The following is an 18,268-nucleotide window of genomic DNA, read 5'->3' as shown; positions in this document are numbered from 1 at the left end:
ATGTTCACTGAAAACCTAAAACATACTATTTTTAGTCTTACTATGCACAGAACAGACTTAAAAATAAAATATATACAAAAGAACTGTAGACAGAAGATAAAAATATAGATATAGAACACATTGACAGTGACAGTTGTAAATAATTATACACTATATGTTATTCTAATAAAACATGGTGTTATTACAGGCAAAAACACCTACTATTATTAACCCCTTAAAAACCCAGGCTCATTACATGCTAAGGCTTACTATTCAGCAACTTTTCAGTAAATCTTTTTCTATATAAAACATCACAATGCTGTTCAGTTCTACTCTCAAGTTTAGCTGCTGCTAGGATTAGTAACCCTAGCTTTAAAACATCTGGATTCCCAGGAACATCCACTCTCACAATGAGAAACAGATGGTTTTCCAATCTGTCGGTCAGCACGCAAAAATGTCCATTGCACAAGTCCATCTGCTGACCGTGCATTGGCCAGCTTACCTGTGTTCTCCCTACCACACAGGCTGCAACTGCTGAACTTTCACTGCGCCCAGCAAGTCCTATGATGTTCTTTTATTTGAAGGAGTTCCAGCATAAAGGTATTTTGCGCTGCATATTATTGTAGAACATGATGCCAAAATGTGTGCTGGGCGTAAGCCAGCCCGAATCATGTACACAACATAAAATGATCTAATTGGTTACAGATGATGTGAATTTGTTCTGAAATTAGCAGAACGTCCAAGAGACGCAGTTAGACTGAATGCAAGGCTGGTTTTACACAGCAAAACTCGCATGTGAGTGAATGAGCTGCATGGAACATATACAGGAATTAGAAAACAATCAAAGTTGCACAAAATTACAACTCCAGTGATATTTCAGCGGTTAGCCAAATTTTTTTAAACACCCTAGATCGTTCTCGTTATATAATGTAATCCATGAGGTGTTACTGACATCAGCAGCATTGTTACCTTTGAATAATTATTTACAACAGTCACAAATATACAACACAAATATATCTATTTTATCTTTTATTTATGGTTCTTTTCTATATATTTGACTTTTAAGCCTTTTCTGTGCATAGTAAGCCTTAAAAAATCATGTTTAACTAGTTTTTACTTGATCCTTTAAGCATTGCAAGTTCTTACAGAGCCACATCTCAACCTCTCCTTCTCATATCATTTTCACCCTTTGGATCCGCTTTATTTTCTGTTATACTGATTTATTGAAATGAATTGTTTGAAACAGTGTTGTTTGTCATGGTCACTTTATGCACTACTGCATAAAGTGTTGTACTTTTTATACCCCTTAAAGTGTTAAACTTGTTATACAGAGTTGAGGTGGTTGCAAGACTGACATCCATGATGCAACTTTCATGCAACTAGTTGCAAGTTTCTGCGCAACCTGACAATTACACAAAGCAATTAAAAACCTAGTTGCATACACATGCATGCATTTAATTACTCCACTAATCAGCCTAAGGAGCAACTCGTATTTTTATGGCATATTGTTCTTGCTACATTAAGTCATCTGCAACGTGTTACTTACATTTACTTATTTAATATGTAATATAACTTTTCCAGCTGTATTTGGCATTCTGTTTTATATCTGTAATTCTGTACTACATATAATATATATATATATATATATAAATAAATCTATTCTGTGTACATCAAGCTTTGAAATTAATGTGTAAGTAGTTGTTACGGTTGTAATTAATGTCTCACTCATGTTTTCTTATCATTTAGATCCCATGGGGGTCTGCACTCGGTCAAGTCAGGGGGCATCAGGAGAAGACACAATGATTTATCTAATTATGTCTAGGGAAAGACTTCCTCTCGAGTGACTTCCGATTGAGTGAATGTTGGCATGTCTGACTGCCGCTACTCTTCGGATGGTTTGGCTGTTGTTAATTGTTATTATGCTGTTGCGGCCGGCTAATAATTCCCCCTTCCGTCATCAGAACTCTGCTGTAAGTTTTTGATGTTTTTAACAAAAACATTGATAGTACCTACTTAAAACTCCAACAGTCTTTTAGCTCAGAAAAATGTTGTTGCTAGGTACATTAACATATCCAGACCTACTACCTGTCTCCTGGGTCCCATGTCCACCCTACTGTTTAAGCATGTCTTCCCTCTCACTGCCCTCTTAAAACTGAGGTCATCAATGCCTCTCTTAGGTCTGGTTTGATTTCATCCAACTTAAAAGTGACTTCAATCCCCTCAACTCTTAAAAAGCCAGGGCTTAACCCTGATGAATTTATGAACTAACAACCCATTTCAAACCTTCCCTTTCACTGCAAGTTGCTTGAGTGTGTGAATCATCTAACTTTTAACAAGCTATTTCAGCAGGTTCAGTCTGGGTTCAGAGCTAACCACAGCACTCAAACTGCGCTTGTTAGGGTTACAAATGCTTAATTCATGGCAATTGACTGTGGCTTATTAAACATACTTGTTCTTTTCAACTTTAGTGCTGCACAGCAGACTTGAGAACTTGACTGGTATCACTGTCCTTACATGGTTTAAATCATATCTTAGTGACAACAATTTGTCTCTACTGGCAGGTTTAGGTCTGATCTCTCTCATCTCTCCCATGGTGTTCCCCAGGGCTCAGTTCTTGGCCCTTTACTTTTCATATACAGCAAGGCCTCCAGTTCCATTGCTATGCAGATGAAACGCAAATCTATATATACACTAAACCCTCAGACAGACTGTCACCTGCTGCTTTGCTCAATTGTTTGGCTGCTATAAAAACCAGGCGCCGGATTCAAGTAAGGGTCTTATGAAAGATAATCTTCTTAAATGTGTTTTTTTTCTTAACATCATTCTTAAGAAAAAGTTATGAAAAACTGTTATACTTCAAATCACTTGAGAATTCTCTTATGTTTTTCTTAACTCTTAAGAATAGTTCTATGAACAAGTGGTATTTTTGAAAACATTATGATCTTAAATGTTTTCTTAACCTTACAATAACAAATTCAAATGTGTTGCAGATTTTAAGTGGGTTTCAAGCAACTAAAGTTGCATGAAATTTCACAGTGTAAAGCTAGTCTTCAGAGTTACACTCTTAGGCATTTGTGGGCTAAGTTAAGTGGAGGGAAGTCAGCTGTCCCACTGGAAAATGAGTGTACACATCCTTGGACTTTAAGCATTATGTTAACAGCTGTCTCTGTTGAAATGGACACACGATGAGTAGCCTGTCCAAAAAGCACAAACAAAACAAGTGTTTACCTGACGCCCCATAAAACAGGGCAGCAGATCTTGCCTGTAATCTTGCGCTCTCTAACTACGAAGCTGTATGTGCCAAAAGCGTGAGATAAGCTGTTTTTATCATTTCCTGTTAATGTGAGTGTCAGTGTAGTTTGTGCCAAAGTCTGTGCCAACTGCAGCAAGGAAACCCACAGGGAATGCTGTTAAACCACAGATAATGGCTAAAGTATCATTGCAGGGATGTGTGAGCTTTGTTTCCTCCCCTCTCTGATTACAGTTGCAGTCAGCGATAAAGTTAATTAAGAAAAAACAGGGTTGGGTGACACCTTTGGTCTAATTTAATGCATCTCATCACCATTTTGTGATTGATCCAATCCCAGGTACTGGTCTCTTGAGGATTAGCCGGTACTAGCGGCTTCTTCTAGATCAGTGGTTCTCATACTGATCCTCAGGGCCTCATAGACAGCTTACTACCTGAGGCTATTAAGAACACTGAATACCTGGTTCTGGTGTTTGGAGAGCCTGGTTAGAGCAAAAACGTGAACTGACTGAACCCTGTAGACTGGGGTGAGAACCACCATTCTAGGTATTACATACCTTAGCTCACAGTACTCTAGAACAGAGTTTTTCAAAGTGTGGGCCACGACCCACTGCTGGGTTGCAGTGAGTGGGTTGTGAGGAATCTAGATCAGTGCATATTTTGTTTTCCACTCAGTTTCTGCATCACTTCCACTTCCAAAGCACTCCTGTGTAATCAGTGTGGACCTTTAGGTTGTTTCACACATGCTACACCGTACAAGGTATACTGACCAGCAAACTACTGCAAAATGTAGTAAATTGGTCAAAAGCATGTTAGAATAAAATGCAGAACATAAACCATGTGTTTAATATATGGTCACTAATTGTAATAATGTGTATGAGAAATTACAAAGCTATACCTTTTTATTCTATTTTTTTGGATATACAGTTTTTTTCAAGAGTATTTTTTCAAATTGTCATAAATTTCTATAAAAATTGGATATACCGAGAACATAAATTATTTGATTTTGAATCTACAATGAAAATAAACATATAATTCCATATAAAAGTTCATTCATGCACCCTAGTGGTGCAAGAGTTTGAGTGATCATCCCAGCTTCAGGAGTTTGAACCTTTATTGGCAACTTTCCCAACAGACTTTCTACTGTTTTTCAGATTATGGGTTTTGGTATTCTTTTAATTTATGATCAGTATTTGGCAGCCTGTGCTGCCCGACTTTTGACTGTTTTTGGCATCCTGTTTTAAATTTGCTGTCAATGTTTATTCAGTAGGGGTGTCATGATACACGATATGTGAATATAAATTTTTTTGATATGGGGTTCGCGAGGTGATACACATTGTGAATGGGAATGATTTCAATAATTGTATTCAACACAATCTATTATACTTCTGAAAATAACTATCAACAGTCCGCTGCGTAGCTGTCGGGCCTGGTTTGGCTAGCCTAGCTTGGACAGAGCTGAAGTTACCTTCTTATTTGAATTGAATTTTTCATTCCACCTTCAATGGTGCAGCAGTTACACACTGCCACATGAAGAATCTGAATAAAAAGCTGGCAACTAAGAATGCAACTTCAGTTGAATAAGACGTTTTTTATCTGAGCTGTTTAAAAGTCCACATAGTTTTTGTTTTCTTCTATTGTTATGAGCCATAATAACACATTTGCCAAACACACACATTTAACATGTAATATACATCTTGCACTTTTGTTTATGATTTGTTATTTATTTTGTGTTCTCTTGTCCAGTTTTTTGGGAAAATATAGGAATTATCAACCAATAAATTAATCAAGAAATAAATAAATAAATGAGAAAGTTAAGTGAGCATCTTTTTTAATTCTGTGTCAAAAATGTAGCGTACTGTGATGCAAAAACAGCAATTTGTATCATGACGTGAAATTTGCATATCATTACACCTCTATTACCCACCCTGTGCATAAGTCTCTGATGTTCGAATGTGGTACTTTGTAACTGCGTTTGGATCACGATTATATTGTTTATCGCAATATTTCTGCAGACAATAATCATTTGCCTTACTTAATTGTCCAAGCTTAATATCAGCCAGTATTATTGGGCTCCATGGGCTTCATACCAGCACAACAGAGTATAGGCAGTGGTATCGGCCTTACTGAATCAAGCACAAAGTGCGAGAATAGCCCACTACTCAGTGCTACTGATACTTTTGGGTCAACCCTAAAAAGCTCTTAGAGAACATATGAAAAAACTAGTGCGAGTATCAACTTCACAATGACCCTCGAACAAGGAGGAGACTTCACACCACAATGGCCATAAAGAACGAACCCTAAAACAAGCCTTTTGGCTCCTGACTGAAATTAGGCACACATAAAATATACAAAACACTTGTATTTTCTATCATTATGAAACAGAATTGTTCTAAAATCGGATTGGCTGGGCCAAGTTCGAAGCTATCATTATACATGCACATACAATTTGCACATACTGAATTCCGTATTAATGTGGAGGTTATTATAAACCACTGTGCTGCTCGTCTGCTTGACATGAGAATTACTTAGTGAATAATTATTAATAGTAAATTAAATTGATGCACTTTATCACATTGTTCTTTGTTGTCATGAAGTCAGCAAATACTTTTTATTCCTGCTGCCAGAGTAAGAGACTCTGAAGTGATGCTAATTATAGTCCCAAAGGTCCCTAACCCTAATAAACCCTGTTAAGAGTGTCTTCTTCTACCAGGGAGACCCTTCTAATGACACGCGTAAGTGCGTGAAGCGCAAAAGCAGCTGATGAAAGGCAAGCATGCAGCCATTTGACTTAAGAGTCACCTATGGAATGTGAGTCATTGGTGCAGATTATGTTGGGGCAGCCACGCTTTGTGCTGCCTTAGTGAAGCAAATGACAAGACAGACTCTCCTATTAAAGGCTTAGCACACTTTTGAAATGGAAGAGGGGGAAAAATTCCTTCTTGGGCCGGTTGGTGAAGCAGAACTAATCCGAAACATCCCTACCACCTTGCTGCTCACTGAGCTTTAAATATGTGAGGAATCTAGACCATGGCCTTAGGAATAGCAGCCCCATATTACAAGTATCTGCAATATGCTATATTACGGAGGAGGACAGACAGGCACGGGGAGGTGTTAAAAGACAAAAGAGACGGACATCTGCTTTACGAGCTCTGTACAACTACCCCAGATGTGTGAGCCTCATGACTAATGTGTCCAAGACACCTTCTGGAGCTCGAACATTCCATCAAACACCCACATGTCAATGATATATTATGTTAGACTGGATGCACAGACTCTTTCAGTATAAGGCATTATCTCAGCTTTAGCATTTATTGTCTAACAACTCCAGAGTGCAAGAACAGAGACTTAAAGTGATGGTTTGGTCAAAAACAAATTTACACAATTTCTTCCTTAGCCCAAATGGAGTCGATCAGCCAAAATATATTTGCTTCTTTACTTTTCTTTACCCTGAGGCTAATGTAGCTAACAAGTAACGGAAACTTACAGCAATCAATTAAAATCATGTAAACGATATGCCTAAATCATCACATACTTCCGTCAAACTGTGTCAAGTTGTTAAAACAGACTTGCTTATGTAGTTTCTAACATAAAGCCAAAATAGACTGCTACTTTGTTTACTACAGTCAGTAATGACCAAAGAACTACTTACTAACTACTAATTCCCCCTGGAATGGTTTTCAACACTTCCTTACTATACTACCATCATGTGTTGACTTATGTCACAACAGTGATTAATAGCTTGTGTGTGTGTGTGTGAGAATGTATATGTCTGTCTGTCTGCCCTGTGATGGACTGGCGACCTGTCCCGGGTGTTTCCTGCCTTCCGTCCAATGAGCGTTGGGATAGGCTCCAGCACCCCCCGCACCCAAGGAGGATAAGCAGCTTAGAAAATGTGTGTGTGTGAACAGAATTCATATGGGCTGTGAAATGCTTTATAGACTGACTGGAACAAAACTACATTCAGGGTAATCTAGTAAGTATTGAAAAAGGTGAAATGAACCTGATCATGATATCCTTTTATACTCTAGTATAAAAGCAATAAAACACAGGAAGCTGTGATGTTATTTTTGAAACTCCCACTTATGTTCTACTGCATAAGCATCAGACACTCCCAGATGAAAATGGAATAAAATGCAATATGTTGTCCTACATTAGATTTATATCAAATATATGACATAAATACACATCATATTTTGTAGGGATGCACAATGACATCAGAATCACATTAGTATGGGCAGATCATTGCTCAAAAAGTATATATTGGCATCAGACAGACATATATTTGACCAACATATCGCTGCTGTCGGAAGAAAACCGTAAACGTAACTCAATTTTTGTTGTTTTTCAGTGTTGGACATAATTTGAAAATGGCTGTTAAAAATGCTTACATTGTTTGTAAATTTCATGAAGAACAGACCAAAAGAAAACAGCCAAAAATGACTTGGAATAAAGTCTGGTTCCATTGACTTACATTAAAAGTAAAGCAGGTTTTTTGCTTTTCCTGTAAAGTTACCTTTTTGGAGATACGAGGTTTGGTTCTGACTACAGGAATATGCTGATGTATTTATAGTACTCCAGAAGAGCAGAACGTTTAGGCCATGCTGGGCCGAAACACTAATATATCTGCACTTCATTCATTTTACTGCATTTGTAACCCCCCAGAACTAAATGTTAAATTTCTCTGTAACGCTAATCCAGGAAGATTTAGTCCAGCTTCTAGATTTCATACATTTTTAAAATCTGCATTGGCCCTTCTATATCAGTGCGTCCCTAAAATTTCGAACATAGTACATTTCTGTGGGCTGTTCTCTGTAAGGCTTCAATAACAGACAAAAGTGCACTGCAGAGCTTAAGACAGTAGTAGCATCCATCTTGAAGGCTAAGTTTTGCCTATTTTGTTTATTCTCTACTTTTGTCCATTTTTGCTATAGTAGTAAACCAAACATGTCTTTGCTGACCACAACTTAAAGACGTAGACATGCCCTTGCTGCCCGTCCCAGTGGAGCGCACAGGAACTCAATCCTGACTGCTTTAATCAAACCCCCCACCCCTCCCTGCAGGCTCCACTGGGTGGAGGTGGGCTGGTGAATCTACACCGCTTCGGGGGAGGGCAGGAGATAGAAAAAGCGAGCTGGAGGGGCCCGCAGCAAAGACACTCACTAAAGCAACCTCAACCTGAGGAAGCTCAGAAAGATCAGAGGAAAGAGAGAAAAGGCAAAGAGACAAACAGTAAGTAAGTAATCAAGCACTGAGATTAAAACAAAAAGAAAACGACAATTTCATGGCGGTTGGACCAATGAAATCACTATTTATACAATGAAAACAATTTATAAAATCACATAATATAAGGAAACACAAAAAATGTAATTCACAGTTTTCCACTTACCCCAGATTTAGTTAACCAGCCCAGACATGTTTGGTGTCCAAATTTTGCTTCTTCAGTTTAGAACTAGAGCTACAAGTCTAACCTTGCTAACAAACACTACAAGTCAATAGTCACCCAAGTCTTTTCTGTAAATGCATTCCTAAAACTTCTCAGTCTGCTCGAACTGCATCCAGCTCTTCATTAAGGTCACGCAGACGTCAGTGTGGCTTAGGACCCAGTATGACTTACGGTGTGTGAACACAAAACCACACAGTGTAGCAGGGGCATCCATTTTGGACAAAAGGTGACTCCCCCGCAAAACTCCCCTTCATGTGGACATATGGATACAAGATTATGTTTGCAATTTCTGCTGTTTTTATTATTAAAATTCAAGATTAACAGTTATTTATAGGACGAATAAACAGAAATCACAAATAATAAGTCAAGCTGTGCTCTAAACCACAATAACAAGCATGCATGACCTTAATGAACACCTGGATGAAGTCTGTGGTGGTGATGCACCCAGAGTATCGGATCGGGACTGTAATAAATTAACCGGATATCGGTCAGACGTGTCCAACACATATACCATCTCTTAGCCGCGGTTGCTCTTCACTTGAAGCGTGTTATTCCAAAACGTGCTAAACATCAAACACACTTTCTGAACAGAAAACTCACACATGTAATAATTATGAATGATGTTTAATGAAACAAAATTATCAAGAGTAAAATCCATCACAGTTGTTTCTCTGTGCTGCAGTGTGTCAGAATAAAAGCGCCATGCAGGAACCTTTTCAAGTACTGCATCAGCTTTGTGAGCGAAAAACTATCACATGCATTTATATTATTATCAATTTCATGTGGGCTAAATAATGAATAATGTGAAATATGAAATGAATAATAAGCCAACAAGACAAGCAGCACAACTCATTTTAATAACAAACATCTACAATTTGGAAGTATTTCACGCTTGATACAGCTGCTAGTAACACAGCAACCTGTAATCTTTGTAAAGCTAAAGTTTGGGGGGGTAAACTCACATTTTCTTTAATTATTTTACAACTTTATTGCTGCACTGAAAAGTTTACACTCGAATTATAATCTCTGCTTATGTTGCAATACTTACTTTATATTTTGCTGTTTCATTATCCAGAAACATATTAATAAAGCTTCATTCTTGTTTTTCATTCTTATTCATTTTTATTTTTAGCACTGTTTTGCTCTAGTTATAGCCTCCCGTTAGAGACTGTGAGGTATACAGTATTTAAATAACATTTTTTAAAAAAGCACTGATACCAGATCGGTACTCTGTATGTTTGGCTGATACCCAGAGCTCAGGCATCATATTCGGAAGAGAAAAACTGGGATTGGTGCATCCCTAGTTTGAGTGGGTTGAGAGACGTTTTGAGGTTGAATTTAAAGAAAAGATCTGAGTGACTACTGACTTCTAGTATTTTAGAAAAAAGTGAAAAAAGAAGCGAAACGTGCCTTGGCTGCTTGACTACATCTGGAAAAATATTCTCCTATGCACTTAGAATTTTAGAGGCTTTTTATGAAACTGACAGCATCTTTGTTCTTACAAAAATGTTACTCATTACTGTTACATCATGGAGGCATTAAACAGTCAAGAGGTTCAGAAATGTTTGAATAAACCCTAAATATGAAGCCTAATGTGGAAAAAATGTTCCATTCATGCTGCCCCACATTACACTTAATCTGTGCTAGGCAGGCAACTGAGTACAGCTTCTGAACCCACAGAGACGCCAGCAGGTAAGCTTCTTATATGAGGGATTTTAACACGCTTTTTCATTCAGATTGGGCGTCAAACGTCGAGCACCCTCAGAACTCTAGCTTAACAACGGAAATGCTCTTGATGAAGCTGAATGGGCCTCAAGAGGGACAGGAAGAAGTACTTATACAGGCTTTAGAGAGGGGGCGGAAACTGGAGCTAGTATAGATCTACTCTGATGAATGCAGGAAAGTCTCAACCTCAGGCAAGAGTTGAAGTATGCACTGAGAGCCAGAGAACACAGCAACATGGCATGGTGTCGCCTGTCTGCACACAACAAAGGCACTTGAGTCCCGACAGAGCTAAAAACACTCTTTGTTCCGTATCTATGTAGCATCTCAGAGCCAGCATTAAAGTCCCCCATGCCCACAAAAATGTGTCCCTAATAGCAAATGAAAGGCAAAATCTCAGCCCAGATCAGCGCTCCTACTCTCAGACTCTCAGTGAATCCAGTTTGGATCTTTGCATTTGCAGTTTCTTGGTTTGGTTTGGTTTTCCAGAGTACGTGGTATCTGGGAGCAGCAGTGAACTGACCTGTTAGCTTCTGAGACTAATTAACAATCTATAAGGTCCTGTGTGACAATATATATCGCTGTGTAAGCACTCGTTGGAATGCAGGCCACTATCAGTGAATGCAGGGGGATCGGTAAAAAAGGAAGATTTTATTTGAAGGGGCTTGTGTCAACAAAGCAGGAGAGATGGTGGGGGAGATGAGACCAGGCCGAGAGTACAAAGAGTCAACAAAGCCAACGACCCACTGAATCACAGTAGTAGTCATAACTGTAAGTAACTTCACCTGTTTTACACCTTTTACATTTGCTTCAGTCTTGGGCTGACACAACTGATTATCTCCTTAATCAAGTAATCTAACAATTACTGTGACAATTAATCAACAAATCAGTTTTTAAAACAGGCCAAACAATGAAAATAGACCGAACCGGACAAATTCAGAGCCATTCAAAGATTCAAAAATTGGAAAAAAAAGATTAGAGAAATGTAAATTAGTAACCCTTTCTTATCCTCATTAAACCTAAAATGCATAAGATTTTGCATATTTTCAAAAAATTAGTAATCATGTTTGAGTTATTGTAACAGCTCTACTAGGGTCATCAAATGTCTATAAGGCAAATCTGAGTTATCACATCAGATTTGCTTTCCTAGTCTACTTAGCCTACTTCTAGCAGCACTGCATCGATACCAAAGGATTTTCCAAATTATTAAACCAAGAAATTGAAAAACAGAATGCTTTCTGTGATCTTATGATCATATCAAAATACTCAAATACTGCAAATCTATATTCACAGTTTGACAAACTAGATGCTCCTGATATTAGCAAACCTGTACGCTACAAAAGCTGTTATGGTCCAAGTTTGCAAGTAAATTCTGAAACGATTCTTCAGGATCCAAAGGCAAACACCATGTTATGTTAGAGGCTCTCTGATTTTCACCTTCCCTCCCTGGGTTTAAGACCCAGCAGCTGTAACTGTTTTTTTCTGTAATTTATATAAACCCTTAAAAAGATGGTTCTTTGCATGAAATGCATCATGAAAGCGTTCTTCAGATTGATGGAGAAAGTGCTGTAGATGGCTTTTTGAAAAGCTTGACATCAAAACAATAGAAGAACACTTTTTGATACTATATATATATGCATTGCTAATCCAGATACACGTAGTATTTAATCAATGTTTTTGTACGGCCATCAGCCCACAGTTCCCATGTTGGCGCATCCCTAATCCCAATACGCGTATTTTGTTCTTATCATGCAGCCCTAATAAAAAGGATCATCTCAACACACTTAGTAGAGGTTAGTCCTACAGCATTACTGCCTGTGGAGGGAGATAAATGACAAGCAAAGGTGAGAGGAGTCCTGCTTAATCTCCACAACACTTCATCTAATTTGCATGATCAGGCTCTCCACACACAGGACCCAACAATGGAGGCTAAGCAGGGCCACTCACACACTTCGTGTCCTCTCTGTCTTTTTGGTCCAATCAATCACAGTGAGTAAGTTCTTTAAGAGTGAAGATCAGACTCTGGGGGGCTGGGGTTAATGTTTTGTGTATTTGCACTAGTGGAGTGAACAAAGCAGGAGGAGAGAACAAAGCAGGAGGAGGGAATAAAGCAGGAGTCCAAGTGCTGTTTGTAAAAGAAGGCTGATCAGACAGCAGTCAATGGCAGTAAATCATCAGCAATGTAAATACAAATCTCGTTCATAGAAGTCTGGCAGTACAAGCCGGAAAAGAGGGGTGGGAAAAGGGTCTTGTTCCATAAAGCCTCAGCTGTGCTGAAATCGCTCCAGTGACTAATGACTCCATCTACGGCTGGCACAGAGAATAAATATTTAGGTCTGTCTTGCTGGACTTTTTTTTACCTTTTCAAACGACATTTTTAAAGCAGAGAGAGAGAGAGAGAGAGAGAGAAAGAGAGAGAGAGAGCATATGGCTGTATCATGTAATGCATTAACAAAGCACGTGGTACAACCTTCCCAGTCTTTCTAAGAGAGAGTGATACGTTTTCATAATACATTTATAACAACATGTCGTTTCTTTGAGCTTTGTGGACAAGTCAGAACAGACAAAATTCACCCACAAAACGACAGTGTCACATTTAAAGGGAAATTCCACCAGCTTTTCAAAAGTTCTGTGTAATTACATCATTAGGATGTAAGCAAAGTCATTCAGAGAGGTTTGGTGTGAAATGCAGAATTGTTCACAGTGGTGGTGATAGGAACCAGACGTCTGAATTTCATGTCTCTAAAAGTTCCCTTACAGAAAGTTATTACATGAAATAGTTATAAATACACTTCCTTATGCCTGAGACATTGTTTTATGACAGTTTTATAACAAGGCTTTGGGCTAAACTATCTATCTATCCATCTACATATACATATATGTTAAAAGTAAAGAAGGTTTTTTCCTTTTCCTGTAAAGTTATCATTTTGGAGATTTTTCCGACAACAGCGATGTTTGTTTACATCTCAAAAATTGCATTATGCAGAATTTTTTTAAAAATCGTGGAATTCACCTTTAAAAAAGGATGTATATAACTACAAATATGATGATCTACTCTACACTGCTTGTTATTGTTATTTACAGGCTCTTTATAACTGGCCTAAACGCTAAATTTAGAGCTCTAGGAGTACTGACCATACCTATATTATACCCAGAAAAGGGTACTGTGATGAAGTTTATCACGATAACGAATCATTTATTGCTGCACGTCCTGCAACATTTGTCTTTCAATTCTGCAAACATTACATTTACAATCAAAGGCAACTAACTCAAGAGATTACAGAGGACTATAATGCATGTAATGCACATGATGCATACAGCAGATGACAACCAATCCACGAACAGCTGGAGCTGCAGAAAAAACCTGTGGGCTGAGATATCGTACGTGGCCACAAAGCACATTTTCTTCCTTTGATCAATGCACATGTGAAAGTAATTGAGAGCTGCAGATTCCTGCACGGACTGATAGCAGGTATCAGGGTTTCACACGCAAACTCCTTCAGTACGTAATATGTTCTAAAACCAGCCCAGATCTTCAGGCCTGCTCAATGAATCCACTCCATGAAGCAGAGCAAACTCTGCTTTTACACTGCATGAATGAACATACAGCTCTGTGAAATTTTAAAGACACTGTAAACACAACTAATCCTCTCCATCACTACTGAATTCAATACACTGGCTAAGGAGTGCACTTATTATGTAATTATCTCAAAGGGGAAGGCCACCAAACTTTTAAAACTTCTATATAATTCACTCATTGAGACAGTCGAGTGTTCTGACATCAGGCTGACCCGTTTCATGTAATAACTTTCTGTGGAGGAGTTTTTATAATCATTTAACATGAGACATCTGGTTTCTAAGACCACCACCACTGACGGCTTTGGCTTCCAGCATACATAAAAACAAGATTAAACAATTACTGTGCAACATTCTGTTTCACAATGTCTTGTGCTATAAATCCAGCACACCCCGTCCCTTTACAGCCCCTCCCTAAAACTCACTTTCAGTCAGGATGTGGCATATTTTTAATTGAGCTCAAGCCAAGATGACAGAAAGAGTCTTTGGTCAACAATAAAAGTAGAACCAATTCATGTGTTCGGGAACACTTTGGGTTTGAAGAATCCAGTGAGGAACAACTACAAATATTGTTTAGGATTTGTTATATGGTGGCGTCTGCACCACAAGGCCATACAAACAATTAGTTTAATCAACTGAAATTCAATCTGTTAAGAAGTGCAATAAATGCATGACTTTTCCAAAGTCAGTGTGTAATCGTGTGATCTCAATATTGACCAAAATAATCGTGATTATGATTCTGTGCCATAAACAAACAGCCCTGCGATCACTGTGAACAATTCTGACTCGGTAAGTTTCTCTAGAACGGAGCATTTCACACCAAACCACTCTGAACGACTCTGTTTACATCTCGACCATTTAATTATGCAAAAAAATAGGTGGGGTTCCCCTTTAGGCTACTTAACAGCGTCCACTTTTTTGGAAACTATCAGTAAGTGACATGAATGAATGAAAAAAAAAACGAAAAAGCGACACTTTGAAAACTAAAAACAAGAGCTTTAAGGAGCGAAAACTAAAACCGAACATATCTTCAACAACGTACACACTTTAAATTCTGAAACAAAAAAAACTCCAGAAAACTCACGTAAACTGTGTCGAACTCTCCATCGAAGAAGAACACAAGCTGGTCCAGGGTGATTTTTTGAGTTACGTCCGTCCCGGAGTCCAGAAGCTGGTCGCCGAACTGAACTCCGTAGTCCAGCAGGTCGCTCCGGCTGAGACAGTTCACAGTCACGGCTAAAACGAGGAGCACCCCAAACACAGCCGGGCAGGGACGAGAAACACCGGCCATGGCTGCGGCTGTGCGGCTCTACGGGCATGTGGACGTCCACCGCTCCCCTCCAGGAGGAAACTCCGGAGGGCGGAGTCAAGGGGCCTTACTGCTTTCACTCAACACGCTACGGTGTGATTGGCTGTAGCATCGCCAGGCTCCGCCTCCTGCGCGAGGACAGAGCGTTCCTCCGCTAGTTGCGTACCGTAAAATCCGATGATCAAATTTCACCGACAGTTCTGTAATTCATCAGTTTCATCTTTGACACGTTCAACTTCGCGTCTGATAGAAGTGTAAATTTGAGGGTAAACGTTTAAAAAATGCCTGAATTGTGGTTAACTAACCAAAGATATTAATAGCATCATCGATAATACAAATAATAAGGATAACAATCGAAAATTACTTATTTAACTATTCATTTATCTACATGGCAACCCAGTACAAAAGTGGATGTGCTTGTTTTACATCAGAGACGTTATAAATGAGGAGACGGTCACTGGTTGAAACATGAATGAGAAAGCTCGTCACATTCAACATGGCGTCTGTTTACAGAGAAAGTCCCGCCTTTCGATAAAAAGAGCCAATCAGCTCGCTGGTTACGCCACAAGCGGGAACACCGTCATTGTAGAGAGTGAGAGAACAAGCTGAAAAAAATACATTGTACATCACGTTTTGGTATCAGCTCAGCTAACTTGGAACGTCGACGGAGATAGTACTGAAAACTACCGGGTACTAGGTACCAACTTTTGCCAAATGGAAAACCAACAAGCAGAATTGAGTCGAGTTGTACCATGCAGTGGAAAAATCGCCTAAAATGCCAGAGGGCGCCCATGAGCAAGTCCTAAATAAGCAGGGGTAAATGGAGCTAAACAGCTACAAATGACAGGTTAAAATAGTTTCTGACCACTTGTCCAGGACCTTCCCCTAACTTTGGAAAATAGAAGGATGTATTTCACTTAAAAAGCCATGGAAACATACCCAAATATTTCCTTTTTTCTACAGCAAACAAGTTTGGGGCAGCAGGAGGCTAGTATTCCTGCTACTGAGTGCTCATTTATTGACATTACGGCTCCTGAGTGCCGATTAGTTAGCATTACTGCTACTGAGTGCTGGCTGGTTAGCATTACTGCTACTGAGTGCTGATTGGTTGGCATTACAGCTCCTGAGTGCCAATTAGTTACCATTACTGCTACTGAGTGTTGACTGGTTAGCATTACAGCTCCTGAGTGCCGATTAGTTAGCATTACTGCTACTGAGTGCTGATTGGTTAGTATTACTGCTACTGAGTGCTGATTGGTTGGCATTACAGCTCCTGAGTGCCATTTAGTTAACATTACTGCTACTGAGTGCTGATTGGTTAGAATTACAGCTCCTGAGTGCCGATTAGTTAGCATTACTGCTACTGAGTGCTGATTGGTTAGCACTGGAGACATGGCTACACCAGGACATTCCGGATGACAATGTTTCCATCGATGGCTTTCAGACTAGCCGGGCCAACCGGGGCTGCACCGAGAGTGGTAAGCGTAAGTGAGGGGGGCTCACTGTGCTAGTTAATAACCACTGGTGTAACCCTGGTCACATTACCATCAAAGAACGTGCCTGTTGGCCGGACATTGAGCTGTTGGCTGTTGGACTCAGGCCATATTATTTACCTCGGGAGTCCTCCCATGTTATGATCGTGACTGTTTACGCAACCCGACGTCAGTGTGTGACGTCATTCATTCAACCATTGCGCATCTCCAAACTCAACACCCGAGTGCCTTTATCACCATATCGGTTGACTTTAACCACGTCACTATGGCCAAGGTACTACCAAACTTCACTCAGTATGTGGACTGCCCCACCAGAAAGGAAAGAACACTGGACCTGCTGTATGCTAATGTTAAGGACGCATACAGCTGCTCCCCCCTCCCCCCTCTGGGTAAGTCAGACCACAACTTGGTGAACCTCAGTCCCTGGTATGTGCCGCTGGTGAAGAGTCAGCCTGTGACCACACGGACAGTAAGTAGATGGTCTGAGGAGACTTACGAGGTACTGCAGGACTGCTTTGAGGCTACTGATTGGCTGCCACTCTGTGAGCCGCACAGAGAAGACATCAACGAGCTCACTGAATGCATCACGGACTACATTAACTTCTGTGTGGATGCTGCTGTGCCAACCAGAACTGTTAAATGTTACCCAAACAACAAGCCGTGGGTAACAAAGGACATTAAAGCTCTCCTTAACAACAAAAAGAGGGCCTTCAGAGCTGGAGACAGGGAGGAGGTGAGAACGATCCAGAGGGAACTGAAGACAACTATCAGGGAGGCTAAGAACAAATAGGAGGAAGCTGGAGTGAAAACTCCAGCAGAACAACATGAGGGAGGTCTGGAGTGGAAAGAAGACCATCACCAGCTTCAGGTCCAGCAACAACAGAGGAGTAGAGGGCAGTGTGGACAGGGCCAACAAGCTAAATTTGTTTTTTAACAGATTTGACACTGCAGGCTCTGTCCTTCCCCGTCCTGACTCCTCTGCTGCCGGTCCTCAGCAGCCCACTCCACTCACCCTCCCTCCCCCTCCTGATAGCCTGCCCCCCTCCTGTGACAGCCCACCTCACACCCTCCCCCCTCCCCCACACGTCACCTCTACAGTGAGTCTCACTGCTGACCAGGTGAGAAGACAACTGAAGAGACTCCACACAAACAAGGCTACAGGCCCTGATGGGGTTCCCCCCAGGGCGCTTAAAGCCTGTGCCTCCCAGCTTTGTGGAGTACTGCACCATGTTTTCAACATGAGCCTGAGTCTCCAGAGGGTCCCTATGATGTGGAAGACGTCCTGCATTGTTCCTGTTCCGAAGACGCCGCAACCCAGTGACGTCAAGGACTACAGGCCAGTAGCACTGACATCCCACGTCATGAAGACCATGGAGAGGCTCGTCCTGGATCAGCTCCGGCCCATGGTCCAGCCATTTCTGGACCCCCTCCTGGGAGTTGAGGACGCCATCATCTACCTGCTCAACCAAGTCTACGCTCACCTGGATAAGCCAGCC

At 40.2% G+C, this 18,268-nt stretch overlaps 1 protein-coding gene across 1 annotated transcript in view; it reads right to left on the bottom strand.

Annotated features, from left to right (window-relative positions):
* LOC118818958 (nidogen-1-like) overlaps positions 1-15,315 on the bottom strand; it is a 58,940-nt gene extending 43,625 nt beyond the window's left edge. Inside the window, exon 1 of the mRNA XM_036586529.1 lies at positions 15,055-15,315. Within this exon, the coding sequence (XP_036442422.1) occupies positions 15,055-15,261 (207 nt within the window). The 5' untranslated portion in view covers positions 15,262-15,315. The remainder of the gene's footprint in view (positions 1-15,054) is intronic.
* Between the last annotated feature and the right edge of the window lie 2,953 nt (positions 15,316-18,268).

The sequence above is a fragment of the Colossoma macropomum genome, unplaced genomic scaffold (genome assembly GCF_904425465.1).
Source record: "Colossoma macropomum unplaced genomic scaffold, Colossoma_macropomum, whole genome shotgun sequence".
Taxonomy (NCBI): domain Eukaryota; kingdom Metazoa; phylum Chordata; class Actinopteri; order Characiformes; family Serrasalmidae; genus Colossoma; species Colossoma macropomum.
This window is presented reverse-complemented; position numbering and strand designations above follow the sequence as displayed.